At 36.5% G+C, this 15473-nt stretch overlaps 1 protein-coding gene across 3 annotated transcripts in view; it reads right to left on the bottom strand.

Moving 5' to 3' along the window:
* The window catches only part of LOC150090805 (telomerase protein component 1-like), an 827340-nt gene that overhangs the window by 218112 nt on the left and 593755 nt on the right, over nucleotides 1–15473 (bottom strand). For all 3 annotated transcript variants that reach the window (XM_090372947.1, XM_090372938.1, XM_090372956.1), the window contains exon 33: nucleotides 6885–7009. In XM_090372947.1, coding sequence (XP_090229073.1) covers nucleotides 6885–7009 — 125 coding nt within the window. The remainder of the gene's footprint in view (nucleotides 1–6884; nucleotides 7010–15473) is intronic.

Genomic DNA, 15473 nt, shown 5'->3' on the forward strand with positions numbered 1-15473 from the left:
GAACAAATCAACAATGGTTAAGTTGATTAGAGAAAAAAAATTAGTGTCATTTTGTCTGCACTTGGAATGAACTGGAACTTTGTGATGAAAAGATTTATTTCCATTGCATCTACTGTGTTTGGTTTTGGTAGTGCAATGATGGCACATTCCTGGCATAAGGTTTGGTTTAAATCTTTATCCGATACTTCAGCAATTTCAAAGGCTGTGGTCAGCTAATTTTAAGTAGGAGAAGCAGGATTCCCTTACAAATTATTCCAGCTTATAGGCTGACAAACTATGCTTGTAAACAAATACACATGCACAAACACACACACAACCAACTGCTCCAACAATGCTCCAACTATTGAGGAATCTGTCTTATGAGCTCTATTGCTAAACTATTTGGAAAAGTGATAAAATCAAAACTGGAACAAGAGATTGTTATTTCTGAGGCACAGTATTGCTTTTCGACTGAATGCTCATGTATAGACCATTTCTTCACTGTTAAGCAAATTCTGGAAAAATGTCAGGTTACAAACCAAGATGTAGGTATGTTGTTCATAGACTTAGAGAAAGAGTATGATAATGTGTCAAGAAATCTTCTGTGGAAGGCTAAGAAAAAATGTCAATAAGCCAGCCATTAACTGAAATAATTAGAAGAATCTACAAGAACAATACATGCTGTATAAAAATTGGTTCAAAAATATCAAGAAAATTTAAGACTTCTAAATTACTTCTTCAAGGATACTGTTTGTCACCTACTTTGTTTAAGCTGTACCTGGAAGTTGTTCTAAGACCACGGTCCCAGAAGTGCAGTTCAATGGGTCAAAATTGACCCTTGGTCAAAATAAGTACCTTTACAATCTACTGTTTGCAGATGATCAATTGTGGTAGCACAGGATGATGATGATGTAAACTACATGGGCAGAAAGTTACTAGAAGAATATAAAACGTAGGGACTGACAGTTAATTTTAATAAGACAGAGTACACAAATTGAAATGAGGTTCTGAATTTAGAAGGAATACAGGTGAAAACTGTACAGCCATTTAAATACCTAGGTGCAATTATTCAGGCTGATGGATTATCTGCACAGGAAATTGAGGGAAGATTGGGTGAAGGTAGAAAGATCATAGAAATGCTTAATTCTGTAAAAATATTATTAACAAAACTAAACATCAAATATATAATGCAATATTACAAAGTGTTTTATTATATGGATGTGAGACTTGGACCTTAACTGAAAGACCAAAAAATAAACTGGCCATTGCGATGAATTTCTGGCAAAGATTGGCAAGAAACTCTAGGACTCAAAACGTTTTCCATAAACTTGCTTAACAGCTGAAGACAAAAGCAGATTTCTTTCCTTGACCATCAAAACTGGATTAACATTAGCATTAGTAGAGGCATACGATGCAAGAAAGCAAGATTATGCAGCATCAGCCAATAATAAAAAAAAAAAAAAAAAACCTCCCATTTCACTCCTCCATTCGTTTCAAATGCTTGTCCAGCTCAGCCTTAAATTTATTTAGGCTATCAACTTCCACAATAAAAGATGGAAGTCTGTTCCACCAATCAATCACCTGCTGGCTAAAGGCAAACTTCCGCACATCCATTCTACAACTGTCTTTCCTCAATTTGAATATATGCCCCCTCAGGTTCTTAATCTGAGCAAGAGTAAGAATCCCATCAGCATTCAGCTTGCTCAACCCATTCAAGGCTTTATACACCTTAATCAGATCACCTTGCAGGAGCCTACTCTATAGGTGCTGCAATTTGCAGAACTTAAGCTTTTCTTGGTAAGAGCACCCCTTTGTTCCCTCTCACCAATCTTGTTGCCCTTCTTTGTACTCATTCTACCAACTCTACATCCTTCCTAAAATGAGGCCTCCAGACCTGTACACCCAGTACTCTAGGTGTGGCCTGACCATTGCCTTGTACAATGGGATAATCACCTCCCTGTCCCTGCTAGCAAAATTCCTATATATCATTGACAAAACTCTGTGACCTGCTCTAGCAGCTGTCTACACTGCTGAGCAAACTTCATATTTGACTGCACAATTACCCCCAAGCAGGGGCGGCTCATCCATAGGCACTGCAGCACCCCAGCTATTTAAATCTAGATATACAGTGAAAGGAGTTATATGAAATTTTATGAAGAACAATGCAACGGCAATGAATATTTTTATTAACAGGACCCGCATATAGTATGCACATCCTCTGTTTCCAGTAATCATTTCAATAATAAATGAATAAAAACACAAAATCTTTTCAAACTTTTAAATTTAATTAACCATAGGCCTCACTGTGCACCAGGCAGTGACACATTTTGCATTCCAGTGAATATCTGGTAGTTGGTTGTCATTGGCAACCAGCATATTGGCAACTTGCCAATATACATTTTTTATAGGTGAAACAAATCAAAGTCACTGTAAAGTGTGCAGTGCAGATTTCATCGTTGACCATGATGGGTGTGTAGCCACAATGTCGGTGTCTTTTTGTTATTTGCCTGAATTCCCATTAAGTAACTAAATAATATCAGTGTTAAGTCAATACTCAACATTCAACAGTGTGATCATGTGATTACAGCTTAATTGTGAATTGAGCTTGAACTTGGTAAGTTGAAGTTATATTATGAGATGATGTGTAAATAAAACATTATTTCTACGACACACAATTTTGTGAAATTTGATTCGATCATGGCCTCCATGCTTCCCCATGAAGTAAATCACGTGACAGCGAATAAACTTCAGCAACTTAGTTTTTCACAATTATCTCTCAAAGAAAAAAATGCAATTAAAAAAGAAGGCTGCCCCACACCAAAGATTAAAATTTCTCAGCGGAGAATAAGTAATAATAAGAAATATATTCGCAGTTTTAAAACTGAATCGTACAAAAGGAAAAGTTGGCTTTGTGGTTGTGAAGTTAAAAATACATTGTTCTATTTTCCATGTTTACTGTTCGGAGGTGACATTAACGTGGACAAAAAGTGGCTTTACAAACAAACAGAATGAAAGAAAAAACCCTAAATAACATGAGTTCGAAGAAACATATTGATAATGTGATTTCGCTATCGCTTTTAGGGAGTGTAAATATTAAAGAACAGATTAGTGAGGCCTACAGACTTTCGATCTGCAAACATAACAGAAAAGTTACCAAGAATCGTGAGGTATTATCTAAAATAATAGACTGCATTAAATTTTGTGGACAGTTTGAAATTCTTTTACGTGGACATGATGAAAAAGATGATTCTAAAAATCCAGTATATTTAGAGGATTAATAAATCTCGCCTGTACATTAGATTCCAATTTAAAGAACCACTTAGAAGAAATGTAGCATTTAAAGGCATTTGAAAAACTATTCAGAATGATATTCTTGACTATTTCCTGCAAATATGCCAGGATGAAATAATAAAAAGAGAAATTAAAGAAGCTTCATTCGTAGCTGTGATGGCTGATGACACAAAAGATGTTTCAGAACATATACAAATGGTAATTGTTCTGAGATATGAACTGAATGGAGACATTTTTGAGCATTTTTTGGGTTTTTTCACTCTGGAAAACCAAATGGCAGATGGAATACCGAAGTGCATTCTAGATCAGTTAGACATAATCCTCGAAGGAAATACTCAAAACTGGTCGCTCAGACATTTGATGGCGCAAGTGTGATGAAAGGCAAGAAAGGGGGATTTCTTTCTTTTTTTACAAAAATAAAAGAAGAAATTCTTTTATTTTTGCAAAATTAATTCTATTACAATATAATTCTATTGTTAATATAATTCTTTTACAAAAATAAAAGAAGTGTACAAAAACTCAGACATTTGATGGCACAAATGTGATGAAAGGCAAGAAAGGGGGAATTCAGGCTAAAATAGAAGAAGTGTACAAACATGCACATTTTATTCACTGCTATGCACACCAACTGAATCTGATGATGAGAAATGCAGCAAGTAGTACCCAAGATTCAAGAATATTTCTTTCGAACTTCATGTCAACACCAACATTTTTCTCGAGATCACCACAGCATCTCTCTGTTCTCAGAAAGCATATGGACAGCCTTGTTGCCCAAACTTCCCCTACAAGATGGAACTTCAATATACACACCGTGAACTGCATTTATGAAAATTTTGAATCCTTAAAAAAGTGCATGGAGGAACTACAAGCAACAGCAAATGCAGATAAGACGTCAAAAGCAACTGAAATTTTACACATCTTGAGTAATGAAAAATTCGAGTCTGGTTAGAACTTTTTCCATTACAAAATGCCTCACGTGGAAGTTATTTATAATCAAATGCAATATCGAGAAATTGAGGCAGTTAAAATACATGAATATATAGGAAACTTTAAGAATGCCATTCTAAAAATCAGGAATTCAATGTACTGTGAAAATCCTTCAAAAGCACTCATGATTGAAGTGAAGGAAGTATGCGAGTATATAAGTGTTGACATAGGTGAGATATATTCTTTTACAAGGCAATTAATTGCTGCTAAATTAACAAGGAGAACTTTGTTATTTTTTGAATGAAAATACCCATGGCAGAGGTACAGGAGACTACTGAGGCATATCCCATGATTGAAAGAGAAAAACTTGGTTAAAAGATGCCTTGCAGGATCATCTAGACAAGACTACAGCAATAATTCAGACACAGCATGGGTTTGTTAAGGGAAAGTCTTGTGTGACAAATTTGATTGGATATTATGATGTGGTTACAAAGTAACTGGATGCAAAAAATAATTTTGATATCATATACTTGAATTTCAGGAAAGCTTTTGACACTGTTACACATGGAAGATTACTGTACAAATTGGAGCAGATTGGTATTAAGTGTAAGTTGCTACAATGGATAAAAGGATGGTTGAGTGGAAGAAGACAGAGGGTCGTAATCAATGGGCACTGCTCTTCGTGGATTAATGTTATTAGTGGAGTCCCACAGGGTTCAGTGTTGGGTCCACTGTTGTTTTGTATATTTATCAATGATATTGATGAAGGTAAAGGTATATCAGGCTTAGCGTCGAAGTTTGCAGATGATATAAAGTTGGCAGGGCTGTTAATGACAGTAATGGCAGTGTGCTACTGCAACAGGATCTAAAAAATTTGGGCAGATGGGCTGAGAAGTGGCAACTGAAGTTTAACATTGACAAATGCAAGGTACTGCATATGGGTAGAAGTAACCCCAGAGAAACATACCAGCTGTGTGGTACTACACTTCAGGTGGTAAAAAATGGAAAAGACCTGGGAGTAATTGTGCAGTCAGATATGAAGTTTTCTGAGCAATGCAGACAGGCTGCCAGGGCAGGTCATGGGGTTTTGTCAATGATATACAGGAATTTTGCTATCAGGGAAAAGGAGGTGATTGTCCCTCTGTATAAAGCAATGGTCAGGCCACGCCTTGAGTACTGCATACAGGTCTGGAGGCCTCATTTTAGGAAGTATGCAGATTTCTTGAGCGTGTACAGAGAAGGGCAACAAGATTAGTGAGAGGAATGAAGGGATCCTCTTACCAAGAGAGGCTTAAGTTCTGCAAATTGCAGCGGCTGGAGACTAGGCACCTGCAAGGTGATCTGATTGAGGGTTGAGCACGCTGAGTTCTGATGGGATTCTTCCACTTGTTCAGATTACAAACCTAAGGGGGCAAAAATTCAAATTGAGGAAAGACAGATGTAGAATAGATGTGCAGAAATTTGCCTTTAGCCAGCAGTGGTTAATTTCTGGAACAAACTTCCATCTGTCATTGTGGAAGTTGATAGGTTAAATAAATTTAAGGAGGAACTGGACAAACATTTAGAGGGAATTTGTAAATTCCCTCTAAATTAGAGGGTTTTGTAAATTTATTTATTATTTTTTTTTTATTGGCTGATGCTGCATAAGCTCATACATTTGCTTTCTTGCATCACATGCCACTACTACTACTTCTTATGGAATTACAAATTTTCTATAGCAGACATGATCTACACAACTGCTGCAAATTAACTCACTTGCTGAAATTTATCTCAGAAAATAATCTAGCTGAAGTTCTTGGTGAACTTACAAAACTCATAAAAGTTCTTTTGACCATTCGGATGACTACTTCAGAGGCCGAATGCTGCAATTCGACATTAAAAAGAATAAAAACATTTTTAAGGAGCACTATGAATCAGGAAATTCTAAATGCTCAAGCAATGCTCTCAATAGAGAAAAGCTTGGTCAACAGAACACCAAAATTGAATGAAAACGTTATTAATCTATTTTCAACAAATAAAAACTGAAGAATGAATTTTGTTTTTAAATAAAAGTTCAAGTCTATTAATGGTAAATGTCTAGTTAATGTTTTGTAGTATTTTTAACTTACTTATTATTATTACTGTGTATGTCTACATGTCTTACAACCAAGGCAATTTAATGTAACTTTAAGATGCAGCACTCCCAAACATCAGAGTCATGAGCCGTCACTGCCCCCAAGGTATGCATTTTTTCCTTTTGGATGTTCTCATGCTAGCATTAGTAGAGGCATACGATGCAAGAAAGCTAGCTTATGCAGCGTCAGCCAAAAAAAACCCCCTCCCATTTCACCCCTCCATTTGTATGTACACAGTTCACAATATTTACATGGAAACCTCATTATATACTGCCTGTGGCAGTTATATGTTTCTTTTTTATGTGTAGCCCTTATATGTGATGGTACAATAATAGCTCGGTCCTTTTTGGAACGTTGAGGTTATCCATTTTTCATTAATTTAAATACTTCATACATGTGGAATTTTAATTTATATTTACAAATTATATTTAACAGTAAAATATTATTAAACAATGAATTTAAATATTAAATATTTCAAAATATTAAACAGTGATATCAGATTAACCTTTATTAACCACTCTTCTTTGAAACAGGTTTCCAGAACATCTCATAAGTGATAAACTGTAAAATTACCTAATTCCTTTTTCAACATCCCACAGACATAGTGTGTTGTCCTTAGATGCACTACACAGTTTATTCTTCCCAACAAAACAAATACTTTGTATACTCTGAGAATGGCCCGTGAGAGTTTTAAGAACCTTTGGGAAATCAAAAATTAATAAATAAATAATTACAATGTGAATAAATAAAAAATTAAAAAAATATATTTTTAGTGATAGTTTAACAAAAGTTTTGTAATTCTGTATTGACGGGATCACTTATCAAGCAACTATTCACTAGCATAATAATGGATAATGGGATGAGAAATAAAAGTCAACTGCCTATTACTTGTTTATTTGGGAAAATAAAAAGATTGATCAAGAAAAATATTAACTAATTATACTTTTAATGATCATAGATCAGTGGTTGACAACTTTTCCAGAATGTTGTGCTGGTTTCAGTCTAGAGTTGCGATTTTCAATGCTAGTGATGAATATTTTAAATCATCATGTGTGAGATGCACATATGAGGATAGCATCCATTGTTATTTTGCAAAATTGGGTATACAAAAGTGAAGATTTTTGAAATGTACTGGACAGGGGAAGAGGGTATCACTTTGGTATTAAACTAGAACATGGACATGCCTGTCTGTCTTTGCAATAACTTTCATTTAATAATGCCTTGCTGGGATTACTAAATGAAATTGTTAGTGTCACACAGGGTAGACTTTGGTGCTGCTTTTAGCACCAGTATCTCAGGTTGAAACTATGATAATGGTATTACAGACTCTTAACGGCAGTAAGCTAAATAACCATTAAGCTGTTACAGACCCTTATACCAGTACATGTTTAGAATTAAGTATTTAGTTTATTTCGGAAAAAGAAATGCAAAGGGCATGATTGCATTTAACACAGCCTATAACAATCCAGTAAATAAACTGTGAATTAAGAAACTGTTATTTAGAGAGGGTAAATAATATTATCAAATTATCAAAGAGGTCACATAATATTACAATATCTATAGCTTATTTCTAAACCACTCTTGAAGAGAAACAGAAATGCAAGGGTGTGAAAGGATAGAAATGCAAAAGGAGTTTTCGGATTAGGAAATCTCTGATTAGGAATATTGAAATAGACATGTAAACAAGTACTACCTTTGAAGCTAAAATAATCAGAGCAAATAATCAGGGGAACTGAGGTCAGCGGTGAATGAGGCATTTGATAATCGAGACTGTGTCAGAAACAGCAAGAGCATGGTATATTGTAAGAGGAAATGGACATAATTTAGATTGGAACTGAGACCGTGTATATTTACAAAACGAATGAGGGTGGCTTGGCTCCTTTTGCAGATAGGTTCATTCTATTAGTTTAACTATTTGTGGTGCATTGAGCAGATAAGATTAAAGTGGGGGAGGAGGGCATATGGATCCCGATGTGAGGTGATGTCTACAGTCACATGACTCATTGACACTGGATCAGTCTTGACTGATGCAATTGACATTGCTTTAGAGAGAGAGAGAGAGAGAGAGAGAGAGAGAGAGAGAGACAGCTATTCTCTAATCATCATGACCTTGACTAAGTCTGACCTTCCTGTGGGCATCAGGCTGCGACCTACTTTCTGCTTGTCATGTTAAACAGTGACATTGTTTTACTAAGAATGCTCAAAACAATACTTACTGGGGACGGGTATCCTCCTTGTGTGCTTTCAGGTTTGGACATCCCTGTGAGTGACTGTAGCTTGTTATTTCATCGATTGGCTGGTTTTTGTAACACTGAACATTTCATCGCATTACTGTATGGAGATAGTGAACTTCTTTCTGATTGCCCATTTCATAATTTGATGGTCACCATCATAATGAAAATTCCTGGAAACCTTTAAGTGTTTCCCATGCATAATCGAGAACTTTTCGTTGGTACTGTTTCCCACCCACCCCAAAGTTTCTCCCTTTCCTTGGATGATTGTTTCTCTGCTCACACTTAGAGGAAAACGTAATTCACCCATATCATTGGATTTGTCTTGGTGAGATGGATAGACCTGAGAGTGCTGTCTTGTGTGAGGACTTTTGCCCTCCCCCCATAAGAAATAGGTCTGACTAAGAGAATAAAAGAAGCTTCCCAATTGAGGTAATCTCAAGTGTTGTGGGGAAGGACAATAGACTACCTGTTGATGAACTGTGCTCAGGGGATAATTTACCCCATCATCTCCAAGAAAAAAAATCTAAAAAAAAAAAAAAAAAAAAAAGACCTACGTGGCCCATGTTTCAATGCACTTAGACAGCTAGTGATGATGAATGAATTCCATCTAACAAGAATTCCTGCATCTCCTTTGATGTGGACCAGCCTGATGATCTGTAAAGTGTTAATTGTAATGCAGCTCCAGGGGTTTTCCCCCCAACTCCATGTCAAGCAATGTGATGAATACAAAACTCTGTAAAGGCCAGATTTATGTAAGTGTGGGGTTGTGTTGTTCATCTGGCCTCTTAGTCTTAAGGCCTATGTTTTCACACAAAAACCTCTAGTTTACCATGCAGTGTCACGAGGAGGTGAGCCGGGCAGTACGGAATGTAAAGCACTGGCAGCATGAACCCTGTGGCAGCCAAAGCTACAAACACAGAGCCCAATTAAAAAAATGATAATAAAATAAATAAATAGTAATAATAAAAAAAATATAAAAACATAAATAAATAAATAAAAAAATAATGAAAGTTAGAAGGGGGTAGCAGGGAGATAGGAAAGTGGTAGAAGGATAAAGGGGGGCAGTAGTGAAGGTGCCTGCCTGAGTGAAAGGGGGTGCAGAAGGGGGCCACCCAGGTCAGGAGGTGGGATATGATAGCTGGTGTTTCTGTTCACAGATTTTTTTTTTTGGTTGTAAAATTTAAAACAGTAAAAAGGATAAGCAATTAATAACAAAGAACACGGCAAGTTACAACAAACACAATATGTACAAGTGAGGTACGGAGTAATGAGTTTCTCAAATTTTATTTATGTTTTTTATATGATTTAACATTTCATGGAAGGTGAAACACATTTCACCATAATAACGTGAAAACCCACAGAATTCCAGCTATCGGTACTATAGCAAATGCAAGAAGAGTTTAGTACCCATTTATAATATATGATTACACTAACAGAAAAGACCAATAAACCGGAAACTGCAAATGTTTTTATTGTTTTATGGTAGTGACTTCCAGAAATGTGCTTTAGAAAAATGTCACGGAGGGGATAATGATTAGTGGGTCAACAGCAGGGATTCACAAAAAGGAATGGAAATGTTGAAAATTACATCTAACATAATAGCAGAGTTTTCCCAGCACAGAAGCTCAAAAATATGCATGATCCAGGGTTATGGCCAAAATTGTTAACGAACAGTATCAGAATGTTTTTAGTAGAACTCGATCTAGAACAAGTTTAACATTATAACTTTCCTTTAGATGATAAGAATAGGTCATTTTCTACAGAATATTATTATAACCCGAGGGGCTCACATCTGGTGAGTATGAGCTTGGCACACTCAAGAGTCCTGAGCTGGATATCATCATTCTTCTCTTCTTTGGTGATTCCCCTTCTAATTCTGATTCTAGTTCTCTCTCTCTCTCTCTCTCTCTCTCTCTCTCTCTCTCAGGTTAACTCAGAAATTTTTTTTTTTGGCTGGTGCCACAAAAGCCTCAGGCTTTCTTGCACCATATAGCTAATAATAATAATAAAAGTTCCGTGTTGTGCGAGGATTTCTGCAATTTATCAATCATGTTAGAGCAAAACCATGTTGTAAAAGTACCATGTCATATGGGGGTTGCCTGTATATATATTTTTTTGACTCACTCATTCATCTTTTTTTCTCACACACTGGGAAGGGATGCAATGGTGTGTAATATACACCGAGTGATCACTGAATTATGACCACCTCTATGAAAACTGAATGTGACCCATTGACCACATGAAGTACGAGAGTGCGGAGTTAGTCGACCTATGTAGCATAGATAAGGTGTCAGTGGCTCAGTAGGTAGTAAAATTCCGAGCGTGATGGGTAAAAGGAAGGATTTATCGGACTTTGATAAAGGACAGATTGTGGGTGCTTGATGAGCTGGTGCCTTGATTTCCAAACTGGCTGAACTGGTGGGGTGTTCGAGAGCTACCGTAGTTAAAGTGTACCAGGACTGGCGTCAAAATGGTCAAACAACAACCCAATGGCAAAAGTGCAAAGGTCGGCAAAAGGTTGATGTTAGAGGTGAGTGCCGGGTCCAACAACTCGTACAGGCGAACAAGCACAGCACTGTTTAAGAGTTGACTACCCAATATGGGTCAACTGGGAACAATATCCGGCATGACCATGCATTGCACGCTCGCACGTATGGGCTATACCAGCAGACGACCCTTGTGGCATCCTCTCCTAACCAAGGTTCATTGGCGTAAAAGACTCGCCTGGTGCAAAGTATATGCAAGTTGGATGTTAGAAGACTGGAAGGTGTGCTGGTCAGATGAGTCACGTCATTTATCATTTACTCCACACCGTGGATGGTCGTGTACAGATTTGGTGTCAACAACATGAGGCTCTTCGTCCGTCATGCTTGGTACCAAAAGTGCAGGCCAGTGGCAGTTGTATGGTGTGAAGCATGTTTCACTGGCAGAACTTTGGACTCCTGGTGCATGTGGAACAATGTATCAGTGGTCTCTGCTATCGTATGGGCTATGTTACACTTTTTCCCAAATGGCGATGGTGTCTTCCAAGATGACAATACACCGAGCCATCGGGCACTTGTTGTGCAGGAATGGTTTGAGAAACACAGTTCTGACTTCCAGCATATCGATTGGCCTCCGAACTCTGCCGATATTAATCTCATAGAGCACTTGTGGGATACTATGGAAAGGCATATCAGACATCTGGATACACCAATCACCTCCATACCTGCATTGCAGCCACATTACACACACCTTGGTTGGCCATACCTCCCATACGACATCTTGTTGAATCGGATAGCTGCTGTATACTGAGGGAAAAAGGAGGACCTATGAAGTATTAGGTAGGTGGTCATAATTCACTGATCATTCAGTGTACATTTAAATACTAATGCATAATAATTAAGCTAAATAACATTAGCATTAAGCATTAGTAGAGGCATATGATGCAAGAAAGCAAGCTTATATAGCATCAGCCAAAAAAAAAAAAAAAAAAAAAATCCCTTCCGGTTTCAACCATCCGTTCACTTCAAAAGCTTGTCTAGTTCATCCTTGAATTTATATCAGCTTCTACAATAACAGATGGAAGTTTGTTCCAGCAATCAACCATCCGCTGGCTAAAGGCAGATTTCCGCACATCTATTCTACAACTGTCTTTCCTTAACTTAAATTTATGCCCCCTTAGTTGTGGAATCTGAGCTAGTGGAAGAATCCCATCAGCATTGAGCTTGTTCAAACTATTTAAAACCCTTATACACCTCATATAAGTAAGGCTTTATAAGCAGTGGTGAGCAATAGTCAGCTCGCGAGAGCCCATTGTTATTTTTTTTTGAAAATTTGTGAGCCCTTTGTTGAGGCGATCATTTTTTTTCCAAATTAAATCCTGAATGCAATTATTGGGTATCCAGAGCCGAAACTACGGTGGGGTGAGTGGGACCCCATTCCCAGCATTTTAATGGCGCAATTGATTGGTTATATATTTTAAAATTGCTTCATTTTTGATTTAATTACAGTCGGACCTCTGTTTAAAGAACTTCTCTATAGAGAATTTTTTTGATTCCCCTTGGCAGTTAAATTTAAATAGTTTCTGTTGAATGAAGAAAATTTCCATGTAACAAATGGATTAGGAGAGACAACTGTGTATGCATTGTTCTCACCTCTGGCCTTTAGGCAATTTAGGTAATTAGAAAGTGCGAATTAAGGGTGAAAGGATTACTATTTCACGATGTTAGTGGTGTCCGTAAAACCTATGCAGTCAAATACTGAGAAGTTGCGCTAGTCAATATGCTTTCCATAGCCAGTCAGAGGATTAAGAAGATTCTCAACATGGATTATAGCCTCTGGTCAACCTCTGTTGTGGTTCCCCTTTACTCCGACAAATGGGCATATGTTTTTCAGAGAAGTGAGTGATCCTTGCCTTCCAGTAAATTTCTCCTGTCTATGTTTACATGGTCACAGTAGCTGAATATCCATGTGATTCTGACATTGTGCACAATATTCAAAGAACTAGTGAGAGTAGCAAAGTAATGGGGGAATTGAGGCAACTAAGATATATAAACTTTATGAAGATGAAATGTTGGCAGATTTTCAAATTTTGTCGAGCCTTTCAACTGTGTAGAAAATGTTCTAAAATATAATGGAATACGAGCAATATGGCAAACTATATCACCAATCTCCAAAAAACTAGCACAAATTAAGGATGATTGCTAAAGAACTTGATGTGGAAACTACAAAGATCGGTCGTGTGTTCAGGCCACGATGAGTAGCTTGTAGCTTGCGGATGGCAATTGTGGGTTGGAGGAATTATCCTGCTTTGTGCAAACATTTAAATCAGAAGTTAAATATTCCGGATTATTAAATTGACTTTTAAATTTGGAATTTCTTAACCGTTTAGCACTAATGATCGACATCCTGCAGGAGCACCTTTCTTACCTTTCAGAAGCTTTACAGAATCACAATGGTAAAAGCATATAAATTAGTTATTCGAACTATCAATGCTATTGCTAATTTGAAAAATTCTGAAGGAAATTATGAAGCTAAAATTGAGAGCATGTTGAAGTTGAAAGAATTTGAAGGAATCAAAATTAAAAGTAAAAAAATTACTTCGTGACATGTTATTAAATGCATTGTTTTATCCTTAAAGGATAAGTTATTAATGCAACAGGGTGATTTTTAATTAAATAAAGAAAATAACAATACCATTGAAAGAAATTTTAAACATATGCTACCTGAAATCGTGGAATGTGAAAGAGCTTTCGTCTCTGTTACAAAATGGTGAAAATCGAATAAGAAATTTAAGTGTTCTGATAAAATATGAAATAAAAATTAATGATTTTAGAGATCTTGTCGAAGACAGTTTATCTTTAAAATTGAGTGAAATTATCTTTTACCTTTTATCAGAAAATTTCTTTGAAACCATTGCGATTAGCAGTGCTGATGCTGAGTGGGCTTTCAATGTAAAGAATAATATTGCGACAATTAAACATGTTTCAGATTATGATGGCAATACATCTAAATGGAAAACCATTGCTTCAATTTGATCCGGATCGTTATGTCAAATCATTCCTCTGTATCAGCTACTGAGCAAAGCAGAAGATCGACAACAAATATTAATAAAGAAGTAAATTCTATATGGCATTTTTTAGAATAAATTTTTCTTGAATATTTGTGAAAATTTTTTTTCATGTAATTTGATTTTTTGTGTACTTTTCTAGAAAGTTTGTTTTTTATGTAATATTTGTTTTTATATTGTGGAATGCTTTGTGATACTTTTTATGTTATTTGTGATATGGGAAATATTTCATATTATTTTTTATTGGCAATATTAAAATTTTATCATGAAAAAAATGTATCCATTATATTTCCCTAATTGTTAAAAAAAAAAAGACGAACAAAAAGTTGTGCATATGCCGAGCACTCGTGGTAGATGGTTTATGTGAAACATCCTTCGATTTCTTTTAGGTATTTTGATTTGTATATATCGATTATGAAATAAAAGAGCTTTTTTATTGTAAATATTTTATTGATCATTCACAGATTTTCATAATTTCTGGAAGACAAGATACAATGGATTTATGATAACTAAAGTAAGTGATATATGATTGCGAGTGCAATGTATCTAAATATCTCTGTAAAATAGCACTGACTGATGTACCAACCTCCTAGTTGAAGTGACATACGCAGCTGTTGGGACTTAGAGGGGAACAGGTATCCTGTGTGTTATCAGACACTCAGTCTAAAACACTGATGGATCCAGTATCTTTCTATTACAGAAGATTTAGGAGAAGTCCAGTTGGCCTGCCTCCCTAAAATTCACTCATGCACACCTTCTCGATGGTAAGCCCTGGTACGTCACTTAGGTGGCAACAAACGTGTAGAGTGGTTCTCTTCAAGATGCCTGGTCAGCGTGAAGAGGAAAAGACCAAACCCTCCAGCATATGATAGCATGACAAAACAAATGGCCCTCAGTCCCCAGCGGCTTTCACTCCCCCTCTTACGGCAGCGAGAGGATCAGAGTGGAAGCAGAGGGTGCTAAGAATCTCTGGGTACGACCAGGCTGCCATGCACGGAAACTGAACTTGGCCTGTTACAACGTAAGATCACTCATCGGTGAAGACAGGATATTAGAGCTGGAAAAGGAATTAGAAAATGTGAATTGGAATATCATCGGTTTGGCTTAAACAAGAAGAATAAATGAATCACTTATAAGTTTATCAAGTGGAAATCTGCTGTACACCAATGGAAATAGTGAAAGGAGTGAAGGTGGAGTTGGGTTTCTGGTCCATAAAGATTTAGAAAACAACATTTTGGAATTCAAAAGTACATCACCAAGGGTGTCAAGACTAATACTCAAGATTTGTACGAGGTACAAGCTAAAGGTTATAATGATTTATGCACCAACATAGAGCCATGATGATGAAGAGGTTGAAGAAATGTACACCAAAATTGA

The sequence above is a fragment of the Mastigoproctus giganteus genome, chromosome 1 (assembly GCF_048544385.1).
Source record: "Mastigoproctus giganteus isolate SK-2022 chromosome 1, ASM4854438v1, whole genome shotgun sequence".
In the NCBI taxonomy this organism is placed as follows: Eukaryota; Metazoa; Arthropoda; class Arachnida; order Uropygi; family Thelyphonidae; genus Mastigoproctus; species Mastigoproctus giganteus.